Below are 20400 nucleotides of genomic sequence, written 5' to 3' on the forward strand. Positions count from 1 at the left end.
CGATGCCGGTTCGGCCGGGAGCACGCAAGCGCTGGAAGGCAGGAAAACGCCGGTCTCCTCCGTGAGGCAGGAGCGGTGCTCTTGCGGGAGGCTGCGGGCCGGCGGCCGCGGGACGCGCGGGAGCGGAGCTGCGGCACATCCCGCAGCCCGCGCCCGTGCTGGGCAAGCTCTGCGGGACACCGGCCCGGGCGCGCCGGCCTGGAACAACCCCCTCGGCACCACGGCTCCTGCTGCGCCCCGGCCAGCGGCGCGCCTGCGGGCACGGCGGCCGCCGCAGGGTTTCTACAACGGACAGTGATTACGCGAATGAAGTCCCCGGGGGGGCGGCGACCGCTGCGGCTGCGCCCCCCGCCACGGCGCCCAGGCCCGGGGGGACAGGGCTACCCGCTGCGGCGGGGACCGGGGCTGAGCGCCGGGACGGCGCCGGCAGGGAGGCAGGAAGCCCCGGGCGACACGGTGACTCGGGGCCGCGGCCCCCCGAGCGGTGGGCGGGCGGTGGGCGGGCGGTGGGCGGGACCCGGGGCCGCCGGTCGGGTCCGGTCCCGCCCCGCCGCGGCCCGAGGGGCGCCGAGACACGGCGGCCGGGGAAGGATGTCGGCAGCCCATTGGCCGGGGCTGGCGTGACGCGCGTCGCGGCGCCCAACGGAGATCTGCCACACGGCAGATCCGGCTGGGTAGGCGGGACTTCCGGCCTGCGGCCCCCGGCGCCTGTTCAGCCGCCGCCGCCGCCGAGGAGGGAGCCCCGCGCCGCGCAGCCCAGCCCGCCATGTCCGCGCCCCGGCCCCGGCCCGCCGCGCTGCTGCTCCTCCCGCTCCTCCTCGCCCTCACCGCCCGCGCCTCTGACGTGGTAGAGCTCAGCGATGCCGACTTCGAGAGCGGCCTGGCCGAGCGCCCGGGGCTGGTGCTCGTGGAGTTCTTCGCGCCTTGGTGAGGGGCCGCCGGCGGCGGGCGGGGGCGGTGGAGCGGGGCTGTGCGGGGCCGGGGGGACGGGACGAGGCCGGGCCGGGGAAGGGGCAGGGGCGGGCCGGGGTGTTCCAGGCCGGCCTGACTCCCCCGTCCTTCCAGGTGCGGGCACTGCAAGCGGCTGGCGCCGGAGTACGAGGCGGCGGCGACCCGGCTGAAGGGGATCGTGCCGCTGGTGAAGGTGAGGGTTTGCTGCGGCAGCGGGTCCAGGGGGCGGTGCTGTCCCGGGGGCGGCTTGCGGGTAGACTTTGGCCAAATGAGAGGCTTGCAGTTGCAGCCCGCTAAAAACGCCCGCCGGCGTGCGCATGGGGCCTTGGCGAGGCTCTGTAGAGCTCGGAGGGGCTTCGTTTTCCTCAAGATTTAGATGCCAGGGAACTATCTGGAAGGTGAACCGTGCGAGGGCTGCTGTCACTCAGAGGGTGTGCAGAGCGTAAAGTGGGTGTGTACTGGTGTGTAAAAGAGGGCTTGCCCCGGCTGGGAGGAAGAGCCTTATGTGAGCTGTGTAGTCCAGTCTGAGAAATAGTGTAGTGCTGTTCTGTGCCCGATACTTCATGGTATTGTTCCTTGGCTTATGAAGTAAGGGTTGCTGTCCAAGAGCTTTCTTTTTCATCAGAAAAATTGTATGGTTTTCTCAAACCAGGGTCTCCCTCTTTTTTTCTGGGATGTGGCATGGATTCTTGACACCATGGCCACCTCCTCACTTGAGGTGAGCCTGTTTTCTTCAGGTGTTATAGGAACTTTAGGACTGATAAGGTGTTGAGAACAGTTGATTCCCATTAAGCCTGTCATTGATTACAAGAATCTAGCCTTTGTAGTATTTTTCTGTGTGTAGTCTGGCCAAACTTGCAAGTGCTTAATCTTTCCAGTATTTCCTCAAATGTTTTTCTAGGCCTGCCGTTACACCTATGCTACCTCCTTACTCAGTCTTGACTCTTCAGTTTTGGTCTTGTAGATGCTTTGCAGATTCTTATGCTTTTTGTGAAAGGAATCCAGCATTGGTTAAAGACACCTGAGAGCTTTCAGACCCTCTACGCTTTATATGTGATAATGTGGGCAATGGCAAAGCCATTTTCTTTTGTGCATATGGGTGGCTAGATCACAGAGTAGCAATGTTCCTCTTCCTTCAGGTTGACTGTACAGCAAACTCAAACACCTGTAATAAGTATGGAGTCAGTGGATATCCCACCCTAAAGATTTTTCGAGATGGAGAAGAGGCAGGAACCTATGATGGGCCCAGGACAGCAGGTGAGAGCTTGTTGTCAAGCACCTGGTTTGCCAAAATGATGCTGGAAGGCAGACCCATGTGTAATAGACTTGTGTCAGGGATTTTACACGTGTTGAGGGATACAAAGAAGGTTTCCACCCACACACCCACCCCCTCCTTGCCCTTTCCAGATCTCTTTGTGTTAGCAGAACCCTGGATGTTCAGTATCCCTTAAAGCTGTTTTTTGAAGGTGAAGGTTTCCATGTTATCTTTTAACACCTACTACCCTCGATGTGCAGTATTTGGAAAATGCTTGAAAATTCCTGTGTGAAGTTGATGATAGTGCTCCTTCAATTCACACTGTGTTTATTGTATGGGAGAAGTGTACGGATTCTGCAGAAACAAATTTTGGTTTAGGAAGGTTGAAAAATCTGTTGGGGAACTCTGTATTGATGCCTTTAATCATTTGACTTTTCTTTTAAGATGGGATTGTCAGTCATCTCAAGAAACAGGCAGGACCTGCTTCGGTGGCTCTCAGTTCTGTGGCTGATTTTGAGAAATTCATCGGTGATAAAGATGCTTCTGTAGTGGGTGAGTAGATGCAGTGCAGCACTGAAATGATCAGATGCTTGGCTCTGGGAGATGTCTTGAGGAACACACTGTGAAAGGATAAGAGGCAGTATCACAAGCTGTAGCAAGAGAAATTCCAGATGGACATGAGCAAAAAAGTTTTTCATAATAAAGCAGTGGAACGTGTGCCCAGAGGGATTTCGAAACATTCAGTCTGGGAGATTTTCAAAACTCAGTTGGACAAAGCTCTGAGCAACCTGATCTGCCTTTGAAGCTGATCGTGCTTTGAGCAGGAGGTTGGACTCAATGACCTCTGGGGATTCCTTCCAACCTTTCTTTTTTCCCTTTTTTTTTTTTTCTTTCCTGTGATTCTTTGACTGTCTGTCAGACCTGCTGGCACCATAGTGTGTATTTTTTAAAGTTTGTTGCTCTTCTGGCTGGCTGACAACAGGTATCTTTGGATTGCTAGAAAGTACCTTTGGGTGTGTCTTGTGACACTGGTAGGCTGTCAGTGTCGTATGACTGGATCATGGTTTACAAGCAGTAATAGCAGCTTTCCTTTGTGCAGATCAGGTGCCATCTTACAAGTGTAACTGGACGAGTATTGATCAACATTCCCAAACTTGTTTGTATTAAGTACCATTGGCAGTTGTTGCCATTAGTGGTGTCAGATGGTTGCAAATGGATATCTTGGTGCTCAGAGGACAATTGCCTTTTGGCCGAATGGCTAAGCTGGGCGGACTCTTGAGTAACTTTCCGCTCGTGGAGGTGAGGGAATGTAGAAAGATTCCAATAAAAATGGGAGAGAAGCTGTCAAAGGTGGAAGGCCAGAACATGTACTGGAGGACTTAATTCAGAAGTGATCTTTCAGTGCCATGTAGAGATAAATGATGAGGGCTGCACAGGGACTGCTGCTGAGTCGGTTTGGGGTCACCATCTGTCTTTCTGCTGCAGGCTTCTTTGGAGATGCATCTGGGGATGCTTACTCAGAATTCATGAAAGCTGCCAACAACCTAAGAGATAACTACCGTTTTGCACATACCAGTGAGGACCAACTGGTGCAGAAGTATGAGGAAGATGGAGAGTAAGTTGTTTAACACAAGGATTTCTTGTTATTAAGACACCTGGAACAAATTCATGGGTTTCAGCCGTTAACTGGATTTACTTTCTGAACACAGCTTAAGGTCTTGTCTCTTCCCCAGCTGCCAGTGGCATATCTTTTTATCTCTCTGGAACCAAGATAGAAAAGTAGAAAAGGTTGCAGGCTCTGGAGGGTTAGTGTCTGCCTCTGGATGGAAAGTATCTCAACAGAGGTGTTTTCCTTCCCCGTTGCTTGTTATGGTGGGGTTTTTGTTTCTCATTGTGGCCTGTCTGCATATGGAAGAAGGGTCTGACAGGTAGGTCTAGTAGAGTAGTGCCACCAAGAAACTAGACAGTCTTGTTGAAACTATGAACAGTGAATGGGGGTAGTCACTGGAGATTGGGTTCTTACCTCATCTAGCTGCCATCTTTGGAAACGCAGGGATAGTTTAAACTAATTCACAATACCTGCTTCCCCTCAGGGGTATAGTCTTATTCCGTCCACCACGCCTGACAAACAAGTTCGAGGACAGCTCTGTGAAGTACACGGAAGACAAAATCACCAGTGGAAAGATCAAGAAATTTATCCAGGAGAACATGTGAGTTCCTTAGGTCTTATTGATTACTGGCATTTAATGTTCTTGGGTGGGAAACAAGAGTGTGCTGCATCAAGCCTGTTCCTGGGAGGCGACATGTTCTCGGTGGCGAAACTGAAGCCGCTAACATCTGTCTCGTTGATAGCTTTGGCATCTGTCCACACATGACTGAAGACAACAAAGACTTGATCCAGGGGAAGGACTTGTTGGTGGCATACTATGATGTGGACTATGAGAAGAACGCAAAGGGCTCCAACTACTGGCGCAACAGGTACACAATGGTGGGGGGTCAGTTGGCTTCTGTCACTTGTTCCCTGCATCTGTGCTGTGCCACAGCTCAGTTACCAAAGTTTCTTCTACTGTCTATATATGAATTCTTCTCTCCCAGAAAGCTGCCAGCTGAGTTTCTAATCAGAACTACTGGGGTGGCTGCTGCCTGCAGAGCCCAAAGCATGCAGTGTGTATCCTTTGAAACCCCACCTGCTTGCTTTTGGATCCCTATTCCTTAGACCTTAATCACAAACTTCCTTACTAGTCCTGTGTGGTATTCTATCCTTTTCCCTGGTGCCTGAGACTCTGGTGGTCGTGCTGATGGGTGGAGGATGAATGCACGCAACATTTGCACAGGCCTCGTGCACAGTAGACACGAGCTTACTCCTCTGCTTCTCCACACCATTTCTACAGGATATGCCTGTGCAGAACACATCATGCCGTTGAATTCCTTGTCCAGTGTGTGCTTCAACTTGAAGGTTGCTATGTCACATGGAAGATAATGTTCAAAGGAATCATGTTTTGTGTGTTTTGTTTTGTTTTCTCCTCAGAGTTATGATGATTGCAAAGAAGTTCTTAGATGCTGGCCACAAACTGTCTTTTGCTGTTGCTAGTCGGAAAACCTTTGGCCATGAGCTTTCAGAGTATGGCCTGGACAGCAGCGTGGGTGAGGCTCCGGTTGTTGCCATCAGAACTGCCAAAGGAGATAAATATGTCATGCAGGAAGAATTTTCGTAAGTTTTTGAACTTAGCAGAGTTGCCTCTTGATAGACTTTGGTCTGGGGGTCTCTGACCAGATCATACTTTGTCAGCTTGGAGGAAACAGGAAAGCTGGATGTTCTAGCTAGAAGAAATGACTGATGGGTCAAAATGGCTCCTACTCCTGTGTTTTCCTGCCCTCTAGAGAGCTTGCAGCCCCTCCTGTTATATAAAGGTAGAGAATAAAATTCAAGATATTTAAGTGTCTGGTTAGGAACTAAGATGCATTAAAGAGCACAGGACATAGTTGTACCTTTCTTCTTGAAAAAAAGAAACTTAAACAGTGCTGGATGGCCTAAAACTTAGAATGGGATGTGCATCCAGCCTCCTCTCAAAACTTTTGAGGGCATCTTTGCACTCGTTCTGGGATCTTCTAAGCCAGCCGCAGACTGGCACTGTGGGAGATGCATTTGGCATCTGTTCTGTGGGTGGAAGGAGCTTAAATGAGCCATGAAAGTTTTTCCCTCTCATCTTGTATGTATGATGATGGCTCTAAAACGTCACTTCACTTTCAGCCGTGATGGAAAGGCTCTGGAGAGATTCCTGCAAGATTACTTTGATGGAAACTTGAAAAAGTATCTGAAATCGGAGCCTGTCCCTGAAAGCAACGATGGCCCTGTGAAGGTGAGTGCTGTATCAAATGTAGCAGCAGCTCCTACCAGTGGATGAAGAAACGCTGTTCAGCAGCAGCTTCTACTCACAGGCCAGTGTCTCATGCTGCAAGTGCTGCATTGTGGCATGTCAAGAACCCTCTGGTGTGATAGGTGGAAGAAGAATTCACTCCCTTGTTGTAGTGCAGTTTTTTGAGCCAAGGGATAAGTGCAGCTTGCAGCTCTGATTCCACTTTGTTCTCTCAGTATAGTAACTGCTGCTTGAGCACACTCGTGATGCACTCTACAAGTTCAGTATCGTCCAAATTTACTGGGATTATGCGAATGCCTGCGGTGTTGGCATGCGCTCCCACCTGGCATGGCTTTAAAGTTGGTTGTGACTGCACCATTTTTAAGGTGTTATGTTCATCTCATCACTGTGGGGGGTGGTAGAACTCCTACCTTTCATCCCTCCCAGTAAATTCTGCCTTGAACGAAAGCTTTCCATGGCCTGGCTTTATGATGAGGGCCTATAAGGCGGTGGAAGTCACTGGTCATTTGTGTGTCTATGGGGATGGCCTTAGCCAGTCTTGCTAAACTGATTCCTCAGCCTGGAACTTGCTGGGATTAAAAAGAAATTATTTTGTCCTCCTCCTATGAGGATAACAGATATAAACCTCACTTGCAGGTAGTGCTGGTACCTTATGACAGATTTTTACCTGCAAGTTGAGGATGTTACAGCTTGGTGAAGAGTTGTGTGTTTGATCATTTTGCTGCTTGCTGTGCAGGTGCAGTGTCACTCTTCCTGTGGGAGTGCCAGCTTTCTTGGGCAGAGTGTATTGAGCATGTCATGTTACAGCCTCGCTTTTGACTGAGTTAAAACTAACTTGTATGATCAAACATTATCAGGTGGTGGTTGCTGAGAACTTTGATGAAATTGTTAATGCAGAAGACAAAGATGTCCTGATAGAGTTTTATGCACCCTGGTGTGGCCATTGCAAGAATCTGGAGCCCAAATACAAAGAACTGGGGGAGAAGGTAGGTCTGGGACTGTTGCAAACGCAAACTAGAGTTTTGCAGCACTAAACAATCCTGCAGGTTCTGTCTAGCCTGAATGGTAACAGGGCATAATTGTGCTTTCCTGAGGACTATGAGTTTTGGCATCTCCTGTGAACGCAGGAGTATGTTAGCAGGATCTGGAGTGTGGTAGCAACCACACCAATAGGCCCTCTGGTGTGGCACATAAATATCCCCTGATTCAATGTCTGGCCTCAAATGGCAAAGTTCCTTTTTGGGTCTTTTACCTCTGCATGATTATAGTCTCCCATCTGGTCAAGGATAACACTGCCCTGCACTCTTTTACAAGTGGAGTAAATAAATTGTCCTCCCAGATCTGAACAGCCTTCTGCTATTTGGCTGCCAGGCACCCCTTCTTGAGCACTGCTTATCCTCACAGCTCCCTTCCTAGGGCTGAAGGTAAGCAGCTGCGCTGGGGTAAGCATTCTCCAGAAGTTACACCAGACCAGTGCAGCAGTTACTACTGGGAGATGTGTGCTGCATACAGCTGACTGAGGAGGGACGTTGTTCCTTGTGCCCCTCTTGAGGCAGAATAAAACTGCTCAGAAGAAATCTGCTCACCTTTTAGCATACTGTGTGCAGTCCTCTGACATCACTATCTTAGATGATGTTGATGGTGTTAACTGCTCTGGATTGGTTACTAATAAGCTCTTTCTACCAACAGCTTAGTAAAGACCCCAATATCGTCATTGCCAAAATGGATGCTACAGCCAATGATGTGCCTTCTCCATATGAAGTCAGAGGGTAAGTCTTAACTGTTGTCACACCACTGTGTCAGTAGATGAGTTCAGGCTTCTGTCTCTGACCAGCAACCACAATGGAAGAGCTGAAAGAATCTCCCAGGGAGGATGGGCAGGGGCAATTGGCATGTGATTGCTAGGCGTTTGCTTAGAGTGAAGAAAGTGAGAGTGAAAACCAGGGATGTTCATCTGCCTTGCTTCTCTGGGATTCTGGTGTCCTGACTGCGCCTGGAGGCCTGTGTTGCGGAACCCCTTCCTCCACTTTTGAATCTGCTGTGATTCTGATCTTGGCAGTGTGAAAACAGTGCTGGGCTCGCTTTTCTGAAAACAGTTTAGCTAGCAAACTTGGACATAGGTGAGCTCAGTCAACTCTGTGGACGTGGCCGGGCTTTTGGAGGCCACACCTGCTGGTTTAAGAGCTGCTGAAGCTGTTACCATGTTAAACCAGAGGAATGCAGGGTGTTGAGTCCCTTCAGTGAGGGCTGGTCTGAAAGAAAATGGAACATGTTAGGAGCTTAGATGTCTCTCTCCTCTCCCCAGCTTCCCCACCATCTATTTTGCTCCAGCTGGCAAGAAGCAGAGTCCAAAGAAGTATGAGGTGAGTGTTTTGCTGTTCTTGCTGCTTTGTAAAGAAGTGAAGTAGTATCCAGATGTCCAAATAATGCCGAGCCTCTCTGGAGTTGGGGGTGGAGCTCTGTGCTCTGTTCCGTTTGTTACCCTGGGAACGCACCCAGTGGCATCTGCTGGAAATGCTCTGCTGCACCCTGCAGACCCATGGGGGAGAGCTCTGGTTGCAGTCACTGTGGTCTGCCTGGCACTTGAACTCCCCCTCTAGTGAAGGGGAATCCCACAGGGAGTACAGGCACTGCCTTATTGTCATGTGCTTTCTGCAGGGTGGCAGAGAAGTGAGTGACTTCATTAGCTACTTGAAGCGGGAGGCAACCAACACTCCTGTGCTGCAGGAGGAAGATAAAACCAAGAAATCCAAGAAGAAGGTGAAGGAAGATTTGTAAAGTACCCACTCACCATCTTGTCAGGATGAGCTCTGTGTGAATTGGGGAAGCACTGGGCAGACTGGGGCCAGTTCTGGGTTGTGGAGAGCCAGTGACCATGAGGGCTGAGGGGACCCAGCTGCTGTATCTAGTCCTGTTTAATTTCCTGCCATCTCTTAGCTGCACTGTTGTGGGGCTCCCCAGACTGGTTTGTTTTGTGGTTTGGGAGGGGGTGGGGGGTAGGGTTATTTTCTAATTTTTTTTTTTGTACATTTGGAGAAGTGAAACAATAAAATGACCCCCTTAAGACCAAATGTCCCTGTCCTATGGAGACCTGTCAAACCTAACACCAGAATCCTGCTCTTTGTAGGCAGCAAATTCCTACTGTGAGCCTAGTTTCCTTCAGTGAGCATTTAGAAGACTCTTTTGGTGCAAAAGTAGTGAAGTGGTAGGGGAGGAGTGCTACTAACTACATACTCCTCCCAAACAGAGGTGGGGCCAGCGCTGAGGGTGTTTCTCACAGCCAGTAGGCTTGCCTGTGGCTTGTATGTGGTTCAGACCAGTTAATTGTAAGATCATTACTTCTCCTGGTAGAAAGCAGGTTGGTAGCTGTGGCTTTCCCTTCAGGAGAGAGAGGAATAGGATCCTATGCTGCTGTCAGATGGTGTGGGCTGTGACCGACCATCTCGGGGTACAGGCAGTCCTACCTTTAGCCCAGAATGTGCTGACGAGGAAGGTCAGGAGTGAGACCGTGGGTGAAGAGGCTGTTGCCCTGGCTTTCCGAGTTTCTCAGCTGCATGTGAATTGAAGTGAGGATTAGCAGACTCAAGGCACTGCTGTGTTGCAGCAGTTACCATGGTAAGAGCCAGCGCTTGCTTTCTCTGTGGAATCCTCCCCCACAGCTCCAAAGGCTGCGTACCAGTTATTTATTGCTTCTGGAATTCTGCAGGTAAAATATATCACACAATGCTTACTGCATGGTTACCTGTCTACATCAGCTGTGCAGTACAAGAATTTCTTGCCCAGCTACATCCATATCTTGAACCACTTCTGTACTCTGCGGCTGGCTGACAGGTTCTTGGTCTCCCAGAACAGACACCAAGGCACCTAGGGGGCAGAGGGAGCACGCGCGTGACAGAGCGGGCCTCGCAGCTCAAGCTGGCAGGACCCCTGCAGCTGGGTGCAGACTTCAGGTGCTGGTGGAAGGACCAGAGGAATACTACGGGCTCTACTGGCTGCTGACAACTACCTTCTGTAAAACCAAATGGGCACTGCTTCTCTAATGGCCAGGGTACTGCCTGCATCAGTCACGGGAGAGCCAGGGGAAGCTTTTCTGACCCTCGCTCTGCTCCCTGGTATGTGACTTCAGACCTGGTGGGAGCTGGGCACTACGCATGGGTTATTATCTTCAGTGGGTTTGGCCCAGAGCCTGTCTCAGTAAGCATCAGTGCCAGTGCCCAGACCAACGGGTGAAGTAAGCACAGGCTTGGTCGAAGCAGTGAAGCTTTCTGGCGAGAGGGACAAAGGGTGTGAGGGAGTGTTGTGCTGGGGAGTGCTGGTAGCTGCCCAGGTACCTGCTACTCTGTGCCACAATTAAACTGAAGCTAATGTGGCTTCAGTTGAGGAGAAACAGACATCTGAGGAAGGATGTGCCAATGGCTATGGGTCGTTCCTGAACCTTGCCCTTAATATAATGCACCCTCAGTGATCTGTGTCCTCCACCACTTCAGGGACAGGTCCTGATAAGCAAGAAAAGAATTGCAGCGGTGGTTTGCCTAGGAGCTCCCACTTCCTTCAGACTTGTAGAATCAGGCTTTTGATGTGAGGTATTCACAGCACTGCTTCTAGCTGGTACTGGTAGCTAGGATAAGTCTATGGGGGAAAAGACCAAAATATATATTTATCAGCTCTAGGAGGGAGCCCAGTCCTTGCCCTGCATCCAGCCTCACTTTCTTGGAGTGGCTGTACTCATGCAAAATTGTAGCTTCAAGTGCCTGGAACACACAAGAAGCAGGTGAGCAGAACTCGAGCATGGCCATGTCGTGCCATCATGCCCCAGGTGTCCCACTTGCCTTGTATTCCTCTGTTCCTTGTTTCAACATCTTCATTTTGGCTCCCAGTTGAATGAACGTCTGGCTCACGGTTCCAGTGCGAATGTGCAGATAGTGGTACTTCACGTAGTCTGCACTAAACGCTGCCTCGTAAGCTCTGTGCTGCTCTGCTGTGCCCATGGTACAGTATTTCCTGCTCTGAGCAGGAGAAGCTTTGTTCTCCCTGGGCATGCAAGACCTGTGCAGCAGAGCACTTGCTCTTGGTGCTGTGGGGGGCTGGAAGTGCTGTGTCCTCTTGCTGGGGCCCTTGGCACGAGGGGCAGTGAGTGTGCAGGGCTGTGACTGTGGTGCGTGGCTTGCAGCCCTTTCTGCTGCTGTCGGAGGTGAGGCAGGTAGCTCGTCTCAGCTTGCCTGATGTTGTGGGGCTGGGCCAAATTACAATAAGCAGCAGGGAGCCCTGTGGCAGGGAATGCCGAGCTCTCTTACCACAAGTAATCTGGGATCTCTGCGAAGGAGGTGCTGTGAGCCTGGGACCTGGCATTGAGCAGATCATGAGGGTTAAAGCTTTTCCGAAGCACCTTGGCCAGAACCTATGGGATTGTTGGAAGGCCCCTTCTCCAAAGCTGAGTTTGCAGTTGCACAGCCCTGTTGGGCATAGAGCCCCTGGCCCACTGGGGAGATTCCCTGGGGCATTTCAGGGAGCCCCAGGCTACAGTGGTGTGCAGGGTCTGCCCTGCTTGGCTGCACAGCTGCAGCAGAGATGGCCCCAGGCCATGAGGCTGTGCAATTCACCCAGGCTTACACTGTCCCCGTGTTTGCCTTGGCCTCTGTGCCCACCGGCATCCCCTCTAGCTGCTGCAGGAGCTTGTGTTTGTGATGGGGCCACAGGGCCTGGGGCTGAACAGAAGCCCCGGGTCTGGCTGTTGTAGGGAAGTGGATGTCGCAGGCAGAGCCCTTCCCCAGCAGAGCAGCCACACCGACCTTTTCAGGAGCTGTGACACCTTTGCCTCTGGACACATCAGGACAAAACATGGTCAGCCCCTGGGGAGAACCACACTAGGTTCTGCTCCCACCCCCATCAGTGCCAGCACATAGCCCTGCTGTGCCCCCAGCCTGCCATGCCTGCTCCCCCACAGCTGACAGGACAGGAACACTGTACAGCTCTCCCAGTGCCACTGGTGGAGGCCTGAGACTCCCAGATGTGCAGAGCTGCTGCCTGGCCATGGCAAGCAGCAGCTGCTGCATCCCGGGGCCAGCTGGTCCCGGAGGAGGCAGCACTGTTGTCCAGGGGAACAGCAGGGCCCCCCCAGCCTGGCAGGGAGCGGAGGCTCAGCACCCACTGTTGCTCAGGCCAGTGCCACGTGCAGCACCCCGCTAACCACAGCAATGCACAGCCAGATCAGGCTCAACAACTGCTCTGCTGCAGGGCTCCTTTGCTGGGGACACACACTCCTGCAGGGGTGGGCAGGTGCTCTGCCAGGCACAGACCAAGATTTTCTCCCGGATGCTGCCCAGGCTGTCCAGCCAGCTCTAGCCTAGCCTGGGAGAAGTCAACACCTCCTGCCAGCTGATCCCAGCCGGCTCCCCCTGACCCCATGAAATGCCCATAGAAGGTCCTGCAAGGTGGGCACCCCGAGCAAGCGAGGGAGGAGGAAGTCAGTCCCCAGGCTCTCTCCAAAGGCCCAGTCTCCGTGGCTGCTGCTGCCCCAGCACTCTGGATGCCCCTACGGGGACCAGAAGCTCAGGATGCCGTGAGCTTGGGGAGGGCATCAGGGACTTTTAGACCCCCAAAGCACCAGGCTGCTCAGCTGGGGCCATCAGGGACTGCAAGGAGAGCGGGAGAGAGCCCAGCCGGTGAGAGCCAGCACCCTGGGAGCAGGGCTGGGGCTGACCCCGAGGTAGTGCCGCCGGCACAGTCCTGAGCACAGAGGGACTGGGGGGCCGGCGGGGGCCGGCAGGCTCACCGGGGCACGGCCCGACGTGAGCACTCGAAGCGGCCCTGCGGCTCGTCCCGGCTGCCACGGGATAGGGGGAAGAACCGCGGGGGATTCCCGGGGCCTCCCGGCACCGCCAGGCACTGTGAGTGGGACGGGCCGTCAGGGCCGCGGCCGCCCTGAGCCTCCCCGTCCCCCGGGGCACGGCGGATCCACCACGCGGCGCCCCCCGCCGCCTCTCTCACCGGCGGGAGCACCGGCGCCACCGGCCCGGTCGCGGGGACCTGGCCCGGCCTTCTGGTCTCCCTGGTCCCCCGATGCACTCACCCCCGGTCCCCCACGCCGTGGCCGCCCCGGGCTTCCCGGTTCCCCCACTCACCCCCGGCTGCCCTGGAAGGCGACCACCGGCCCCGGCCCCTCTCCAACAACCGCGGGCACCGACGGGTCCCGCCTGCGCCCGGTTTCCCCGGCCCCACCTGCCGCCGCCCGTAGCCGAGCAGCGCCCGCGGCGCTGCCGCCGGAAGCCGCATGTACAGGCGGCTGACCCGGTGCCTCGGCCCACAGCCCCGGTACCGGAGCCGCCCGCGCCGCCGCCGGGAGCTGCGGCAAGGCCCTGAGCACGGGACGGCGGCGGGCGGTCCCGGTCCGCTCCCGGGGGGCAGAGGCGGGCCGGGGCAGCGGCGGGAGCCCCGTGGCGAGGCTCGGCCTGAGCCGGCTATTTTTGCCGCGGCCCCGTGCTAATCCCCTGAGCGGCTTCCCGGCGTTAGGTAACGGCGCGGCGTGATGCACCCGGCGGCGGCCCCGGGCAGTCGCGGCGCGACGGCGCCGGCGGCGACGCGCCCGGTGCGGGCTAGGAACGGCGGGCGCCCGCCGCCGAGCCCCGGGGGGGCCCGGACCGAGGCCAGCTGGTAGCGGCGAGGCGGGCCGGGGGCGGGCATGCCGGGACCCTCCCCCGGCAGCTCCCCGGAGGGGGAGGCGGGGACCGGAGGGCAGCCGCGGGGGCCCGGCCGGGGCAGGCGGGTGCGGTTCCGCCTGCCCCACACCGCTATCGCGCTGCCGTCGGTGCGCGAGGAGGAGCGGCTGTTCTACCGGCGGCTGGAGGCACTGGCGGTCCCGGGCCCCGGCGGCTTCGGGCCGCTCTTCACGGCCGACGGCTGGAGCGACCTGACAGGTGAGCGCCGGCGGGCGGCCCCGGGGGTGCCGGGCCCCGAGGGTGCTGGCTCTCAGGGCCGCTCCCGCCCGCAGAGGACCGGCTGCTGCGGAAGCGCGTGGTGCGGGACGGGCAGGGCGGGCCACGGCCGCGGCCGGGTCAGGAGGTGTCGGTGAAGGTGCTGGGCGCCCTAGAGGACGGCGGACTGGTGGAGCGGGATCCGCGGCTCACCTTCGTCCCGGGCCACGGCGACGTCGTGCAGGTCAGCGCCGGGCAGGGGCGCGGTGCGGGCTGAGCGCCGCCCGGTGCCACGCCCGGCCAGCCCCGCCGTGCCCGCATCCGCAGGCCCTGGAGCTGGGCGTCCCCACCATGCAGCCCGGGGAGATGTCCTTCTTCCTTGCTGCCTTCCCCTACGGCTACGGCCGCCCGGGCAGGTAGGGCGGGCGGGCAGGGGCGGGGGTGCCGGGACGGGCAGGGGCCAGGCAGGGCTGGGGGGGGGGGGGCAGGGGCAGCCGGCGCTGTGCCCGCAGGGAGCCCGACGTGCCGCCCGAGGCACCGCTGCTGTTCGAGGTGACGCTGCTGGAGGTGCGGGACGGCCCCGACCCGCAGCAGCTGCCGCCCCCCGCCCGCCTGCGCCTGGGCGCGCAGCGGAGGGAGCGGGGCAACTTCCACTTCGCGCGAGGCGACTTCGCGGCGGCGCTGCGCTCCTACCGCCTGGCCCTGCGTGTCCTCGACGGCCCCACCGCCGGTGAGACCGGGCGGGGGAGGGGGCTGCGGGGCTGCGGGGCCCCGGGGTGCTGAGGCTGCGCTCGCCCCGCAGCCCCTCCTGGGCCGCAGGAGGAAGAGGAGCTGCGGGAGCAGCGCGTCAAGTGCTTCAACAACTGCGCGGCCGCCGAGCTGAAGCTGCAGCGGGTGGGCGAGGCGCTGGCGGCCTGCGAGGCGGCCCTGCGCATCAGCCCGGACAACGGCCAGGCGCTGCTCCGGCGGGGACAGGTCAGCCCCGCGCCCTCCCCGTGCCCGCACCCCGGCCCGGCCGCCCGCTACCGCCCGCTCCTCTCTCCGCAGCTGCTGGCGAAGCAGGGCCGCGAGGCGGAGGCCGTGGTCGTCCTGAAGAGAGCCCTAGAGCTGGACCCGGCCAGCAAGGTCCGGGGTGGCGGGGGTGCGGGGGTCCTGCAAGATCCGGGCACCGGGAACACTGGCGCGGGTCTCGCGGGAGCCCGGCACCGGGACCGTCGGGAGTCCCGCAGGAGCCGGGCACGGGGAGCGCTGGGGCGGCCAGGGTCCCACAGGAACTCGGCACCGGGACCGTCGGGGGTCCCGCGGGAGCCCGGCCTGCCGCAGCCGCCCCGCCTCCCGCAGGTGATCCACACCGAGCTCTCACGGCTGGTGAAGCACCGGAGCCCCCCGGCCCGCGCCGCCCCTCAGGAGCCCCACCACGGCCCGACGCCGCCACCGAGCCCCGGGTGCGTGGGCGCGCCGGTAAACTGGGCCGCCCGAGGACGGGCCGTCGGGGGGGCGGTGCTCCTCCCGGGCCCGCGGCGGCGCGGGTGGCGCTCACGGCGGTTCCCCTCCGCAGAGCCCCGGCACCGCCCGCGGCGGAAGGAGCAGCCTGAGCAGTGTCGCAGCGCTCCCGGAGGAGGCGCTCCACCGGGTGCGGGAGAGGCTACAGGGCCGCCGGGGCCCGGCCCGGGGACGACAGCGGTTCCGCGCCTCGGACCGAGGAGGGGAGCGCCCGCCCCGGCCCCCCGCAAGCCCCATCCCCGCGCAGCGCTCTCAGCCACGCCCCGCGCGTCATTACGGCGTGGAGCCGCCGTCCTGCCCCGCCCCTTGCGCGTGGGCGCGGCCCCGCGGCTCTTGGCGCCTGCGCCGCAGCTTCCGGCTTCTTCGCCCCCGCCGGCAGAATGGCAGCCATAGCCCGCGGCCAATCAGGCGGGGACTAGCAGGAGTGATGTGCTAATAGGAGGGCGGCGGGGGCGGGCTCAGCGCGGCGATTGGCCGTGCAGCGCCCTTAAAGAGCGGGGCGGGGCGGGGCGCGAGGGGGGGCAGTGCGGGACGTGGCGGCGGAGCGGAGGCGGGAGGGAGCGGCGCCATGACCCGTGAGTGCGGGCCGGGACCGCGGCCGGGGGGAGCGGTGCCGTGACCCGCCCTGCGGGCCGGGGCCGGGGCCGGGGCCGGGGCTGGGGCTGGGCGGGGGGGGCCGGCGCCATGACCCGTGAGCGCGGGGCCGGGGTGCGGGCTGGTCCCTGGGGCTGGGCCTCGGGCCGGGCCGCGCTGAGGCGGCCGCGCCGTCGCAGGCGGGAACCAGCGCGAACTGGCGCGGCAGAAGAACCTGAAGAAGCAGAGTGACTCGGGCAAGGGCAAGCGGCGGGACGACGGGCTCTCGGCCGCCGCCCGCAAGCAGAGGTGAGCGTCGGGCCGGCACCGCCGGCGCCCCCCCCCCGGCCCCGGTCCCCGTCCCCATCCCGGGGGTGGTGCCAGTGCTGTGGCCAGCCCGGCGACGCGGTTTCCCTGCAGGGACTCGGAGATCATGCAGCAGAAGCAGAAGAAGGCCGACGAGAAGAAGGAGGGCGCCAAGTAGCCCGCGGCCGGGCCGCCGCCGCCGCCCCGGGGCCGGGCCGCCCGCCGGCAGGATGCCCAGTGCAGCCCCGGGGCCGGGCCGCCCCGCCGGGGACACCGGCAGCGCCCTGCACTCGCCTCGGGTCCGTCTCCTATTAAAGTAGCTTGTGGAGCCCTGCAGGCCCTGTGTTCTCCCTCCGTGCGCCCGGGCGGGGGGGCTGGGGCTGCCTGGGGATCGGGGGGGCGCCGCCGCCGCGCCCCACCCCGGCCGGGAGGGAGCGTTTGTGGCCCTATTCCGTGCTGGTGAAGAGGAGTGATGGAACAAGCACGGCTGCTGTGGTGTGGAGCAGCCGCATCTTCACGGTGAGGAACAAAGGTGGGGCTTGGCCTGTGAGGTGTCTGTGGGCATCGCCTGGGAGCTCAGAGCAGCCAGCAGGACGCTGAGAACAGCCGCGGGTGAATAAGGAGCTTCGGAGGTGCACTGTGGGCAGAGGGAGGCAAGGGGTAAACCCCCTGGGGCTGACGGGACTGCTGGAGACCCAGAGGAACGAAACCAGGGATGGATTGCACTGGGGAGGGTCGCGTTGTAGTGAGGGCAGGAAGGACAGCATGGGGCTGGTTGCAGGGAGGCAACGTGGGGCCGGGGCTGGAGAGGTGGTGGCTGGCCCTGTGCGCAGACTGAGCTGCTCCTGCTGCTGCGGGGATAAGCAGCTGTAGGAGCTGAAGTGAGGTGAGCTACCTGCTCCACAGCACCTCTGCGTGTGCCGTCGGAGCTGGGGGTTCTCCGTGGAGAGGATGTGAAGCTACAGCCGGCCACCTCCTGCACTAGGTCCAGCAGCACTGTGGAGCTGCCCTTAGAGGGATGCTGAGGTCCAGTCCAGTGCTGTGGCCTTTGCTCTGGCCCATTGGCCTCTTCACTTCCCTGCAGTGCCAGGAGCAGCAGTGTCAGCAAGTCCCACTACCCTGGCAGGATGGAGCTGGGCAGCTGCCGCAGGCCCTGTACAGCCTGGAGATGTGTGCTGTGGCAGGCAGGACTCCTTGCTGGGTGAGCTGCAGCACAGCCTCCGCCACATTGGTGCCATCCTTGGTGCTGGTCTTGCAGAACAGGGAGCCATGGGCCTGGGGGGAGCGGTGGGTGTCAGTGGGGTCCCTGCTGCCCTGAGGTGTGCCTGCTCACCGTGGCCAGCTGCTGCCCGTGGGCTGTGTGAACCCCCACTGCATCCAGCAGGCTGGGCCGTGAGTCCATCTTGTCCCCCACCAGCTTGAGTGGCAACAGCCTCTCAGTGGCCTTTGGAAGGGATAGGTGTCTCAGGGCTCTGTGGGGCTGGCAGCCTCCAGCCGCAGCTGCTGCTGTGGTCACTGTCTCTGGGAGCCACAGAGCTCTGCTGCACACACCAGCTGCCTCCTGTCACACCTGTGCCATACGTGGGAGCAGAGCATGCTTCCAGACCTGACACAAACACCAGCAGAAGGGAGTAGTTGGGGGAAGCACTCCCTGTGCTCCCAGGGGCTGGCCCTGCACCTTGCTTACTGAGCTCTTACCCAGCTCTTGTCTTCTTCCTGCTCTCCCAGGACTGCCTTGGGCTGACATGGCCCAGCCCTCCCTGAGGAAGCCCCAAGGTTGCTGCTCCTCTCTGTGGGGGCTGGGGACCTGCAAGACCCTTCCCCTACCCTGATATCAATCCACTGGCAGATGCTGAGGAAGCTGCTTGGGGAGCTGATGTCAAAGAGCGGCATGCTGTGGGCTTTGTGGAAGTAGGATTGGGCGATGCTCTGGTACCTGGGGCTGGGGGTGTCACTGCTGTGGGGTCAGGCTGGGCTTGCTGCTGGTGTGGTGACTGCCAGCCTGTGGGGCTGCTGCCAGAGCAGGACCTGGCTCTGGCCAGCCTGGCATGGCAGGCAGGAGCCCCAGCCCCTGTGCTCTCACCTCTCCTGCCCAGCGGTGTCCCAGATCTGTAATGTGGTTTGCTCTCCATCCACCAGCAGCTGCTTTATCTGGAAATCTACCCCTGCTGGGAGGGACAGTCAAGTGCTGCTGCTGTGCCTCTGCCCCAGCCCAGGCACCTGGGGAGCTTGTGGGGCTGTTACCGAGGGTGCCAGAGATCTTTCCTCTGAACTCGTCTGTGCAGAGGCACAGCAGGAAGCTGGACTTGCCTGTGCTCCCATCCCCTGCCAGCACCAGCCGGTACGTGGGGTGGGGGGGCACAGGTTCCTTTCTCCTCGTGTGCCCCTGGTGGGACGAGTGGCAGTGGGGGCTGGCATGGCGTGTGGGTGTGCTCTGGCTGGCCCCCAGCCTGGCCCTTCACCGGATGGGGAGTTGCCGGTTACCTCCGGTGCGAAGGCAGGAAGCTTCCTCTTGCTGAAGTGCCCGGCGGAGCAGCGGGGTCCCTCTGCCTTGCCTGTGGGAGGGCCAGGTGCCTGCTGGGTGCTATGGTGAGGGGCCTGAGGCCACGAGCTGTGGGCAAGCAGACCTGTGCCCCTCTCCCCAGCCCAGGGTGCTGGGCCCGGGGCAGGTCCCTCACCTTGGTACCCCAGCAGGGGCTGGGGGAGGGCCCATCCTCTGAGCTGCTGCTACCTGCGCTGCTGAGCGAGGAGGCTGTGTCTGTGCTGGAGGCTGTGCTCCGCGGCTGGCACGGCTGTGGCCCAGGTCTCTGGCTGCCCAGGAGGTCGCAGCAGGGAGCAGGCGTCGCAGGCAGTTGTTTCTCCTGCTTCTGTGCCGGAGGGCAGTGCTCAGGGAGGGGCGTCTACAGCCGGCACTGCCCCCCCATCGCTCACTTGCTGCGGGTGCCCTCTGGGCAGGCAGTGAGGGGGCTGCAGGGGAGAAAGCGTTTATCATGGAGGCACCCTGTGTGTGGGGGAGGGAGTACCCTGGCCATGGGGAGCTGTGGCCTCCAGCTCCAGGGGCTCATGTGGGTCCCAGAGTGCTGGCAGTAGCCTGTGTGCTGTGTCCCCTTGGCCAGGCGTGCAGGCAGGGAGAGAGAGGGCAGCTGAGCCAGCCTGCCCCCAAGCCCCGTGGGGGTGGCCAGCATCCCTGCCCTCCCCTGCTGCCTGGGTGGGTGCTGGTCCTGGCACTCCCCTCCCCTCCTGCATGGGTGCAGTGGCTGCAGGGCTCGCTGCTGGCAGGTCTGCGTGTGAGCGGAGTAGCAGGGCTGAGCTCAGGCTGCTGTTACTCTCACAGAGGCTCCTGTTGATCATCCTGGCAGGGGGGAGCAGCCTGAGGCCCAGGGCTAGCAGGGCCCGACCCAGGGGAGGGCTGTACCCACAGCAGTGGCACCCCCCCCCCCCCAAAAGAAGCACATCCCTGACTGCCCCCATGGTGGCTCCCCTGCCACTGCCCGGCCAGGCTCAGGCATACTGCAGCATCCTGACACAGCTCACCAATGCCAGGTCTCCTCCGCCATCTCCCGCAGGGCCAGCTGCTCCCTGCAAGGACACAGCATCCTCATGGCAGGGCCCCTGTGGGCACCGGCCCCCTCAGCTGGCACAGGCGCTGCACCAGGCCTTACAGCCCCACCCCAGCAGGCACCCCCTGCCCAGGGAGGCAGAGGCGCCCATGGAGGTGCTGGGACAGCCAGGGAGCCCCAAGGACAACTAGTGTCACAGGGCCTGCCAACAACAGGCCTGGAGGGATGTGCCAGCAGCTCTGGGCAGGCTTCCCAGCTGCCTGTGCTCACTGCCGGGCTGAGCAGGGCAGTGTTTCTGTGACGGGCGTCTGGCCCTCCCCTGCGGCAGCAGGGTAGGCAGGAGCACCCAGGGTCTGCCAGAGTCCCCCTGCCTGCATCCAGGTTCAGCGTGGCACCCGGTGGCAGTGCCGCCTGCTCGGCTGCTGGAGCAGCGCACGGGGCTGGTGCTGGGCCGTACATAGACA

At 59.8% G+C, this 20400-nt stretch overlaps 2 protein-coding genes and 1 pseudogene across 3 annotated transcripts; all 3 read left to right on the forward strand.

Moving 5' to 3' along the window:
- The first annotated feature begins 689 nt into the window (after positions 1 to 689).
- On the forward strand, positions 690 to 9155 carry PDIA3 (protein disulfide isomerase family A member 3). Its single transcript, XM_064455910.1, has 13 exons — positions 690 to 927; positions 1066 to 1144; positions 2091 to 2208; positions 2651 to 2758; positions 3692 to 3821; positions 4300 to 4416; positions 4559 to 4684; positions 5235 to 5417; positions 5958 to 6066; positions 6942 to 7070; positions 7774 to 7853; positions 8390 to 8447; positions 8743 to 9155. The coding sequence occupies exons 1-13, from the start codon at positions 767 to 769 to the stop codon at positions 8860 to 8862; spliced, it is 1518 nt and encodes a 505-aa protein (XP_064311980.1). The 5' UTR covers positions 690 to 766; the 3' UTR covers positions 8863 to 9155.
- Positions 9156 to 13762: 4607 nt separating this feature from the next.
- On the forward strand, positions 13763 to 15876 carry LOC135314167 (peptidyl-prolyl cis-trans isomerase FKBP8-like; annotated as a pseudogene).
- A 113-nt stretch (positions 15877 to 15989) lies between these two features.
- SERF2 (small EDRK-rich factor 2) lies at positions 15990 to 16712 on the forward strand. 2 transcript variants are annotated; one of them, XM_064455818.1, is made up of 3 exons: positions 15990 to 16072; positions 16271 to 16379; positions 16491 to 16712. In XM_064455818.1, exons 1-3 carry the CDS (start codon positions 16066 to 16068, stop codon positions 16552 to 16554), a joined length of 180 nt encoding a protein of 59 aa, XP_064311888.1. In that variant the 5' UTR covers positions 15990 to 16065; the 3' UTR covers positions 16555 to 16712. The 2 variants fall into 2 exon arrangements, with proteins under 2 accessions (XP_064311888.1, XP_064311889.1); XM_064455819.1 differs by lacking the exon at positions 15990 to 16072 and adding an exon at positions 16148 to 16188.
- Positions 16713 to 20400: the final 3688 nt, after the last annotated feature.

The sequence above is a fragment of the Phalacrocorax carbo genome, chromosome 7 (genome assembly GCF_963921805.1).
Source record: "Phalacrocorax carbo chromosome 7, bPhaCar2.1, whole genome shotgun sequence".
NCBI lineage: Eukaryota > Metazoa > Chordata > Aves > Suliformes > Phalacrocoracidae > Phalacrocorax > Phalacrocorax carbo.

Excerpts from the sequence above, each read along its gene's own strand:
- PDIA3 (XM_064455910.1), top strand. The coding sequence starts at position 767 with ATGTCCGCGCCCCGGCCCCGGCCCGCCGCGCTGCTGCTCCTCCCGCTC. Across the intron at positions 928-1,065 it reads GTGGAGTTCTTCGCGCCTTG|GTGCGGGCACTGCAAGCGGC; the intron begins GTGAGGGGCCGC and ends CCGTCCTTCCAG. Across the intron at positions 4,417-4,558 it reads AAATTTATCCAGGAGAACAT|CTTTGGCATCTGTCCACACA; the intron begins GTGAGTTCCTTA and ends TCTCGTTGATAG.
- SERF2 (XM_064455818.1), top strand. Across the intron at positions 16,380-16,490 it reads GCCGCCGCCCGCAAGCAGAG|GGACTCGGAGATCATGCAGC; the intron begins GTGAGCGTCGGG and ends GTTTCCCTGCAG.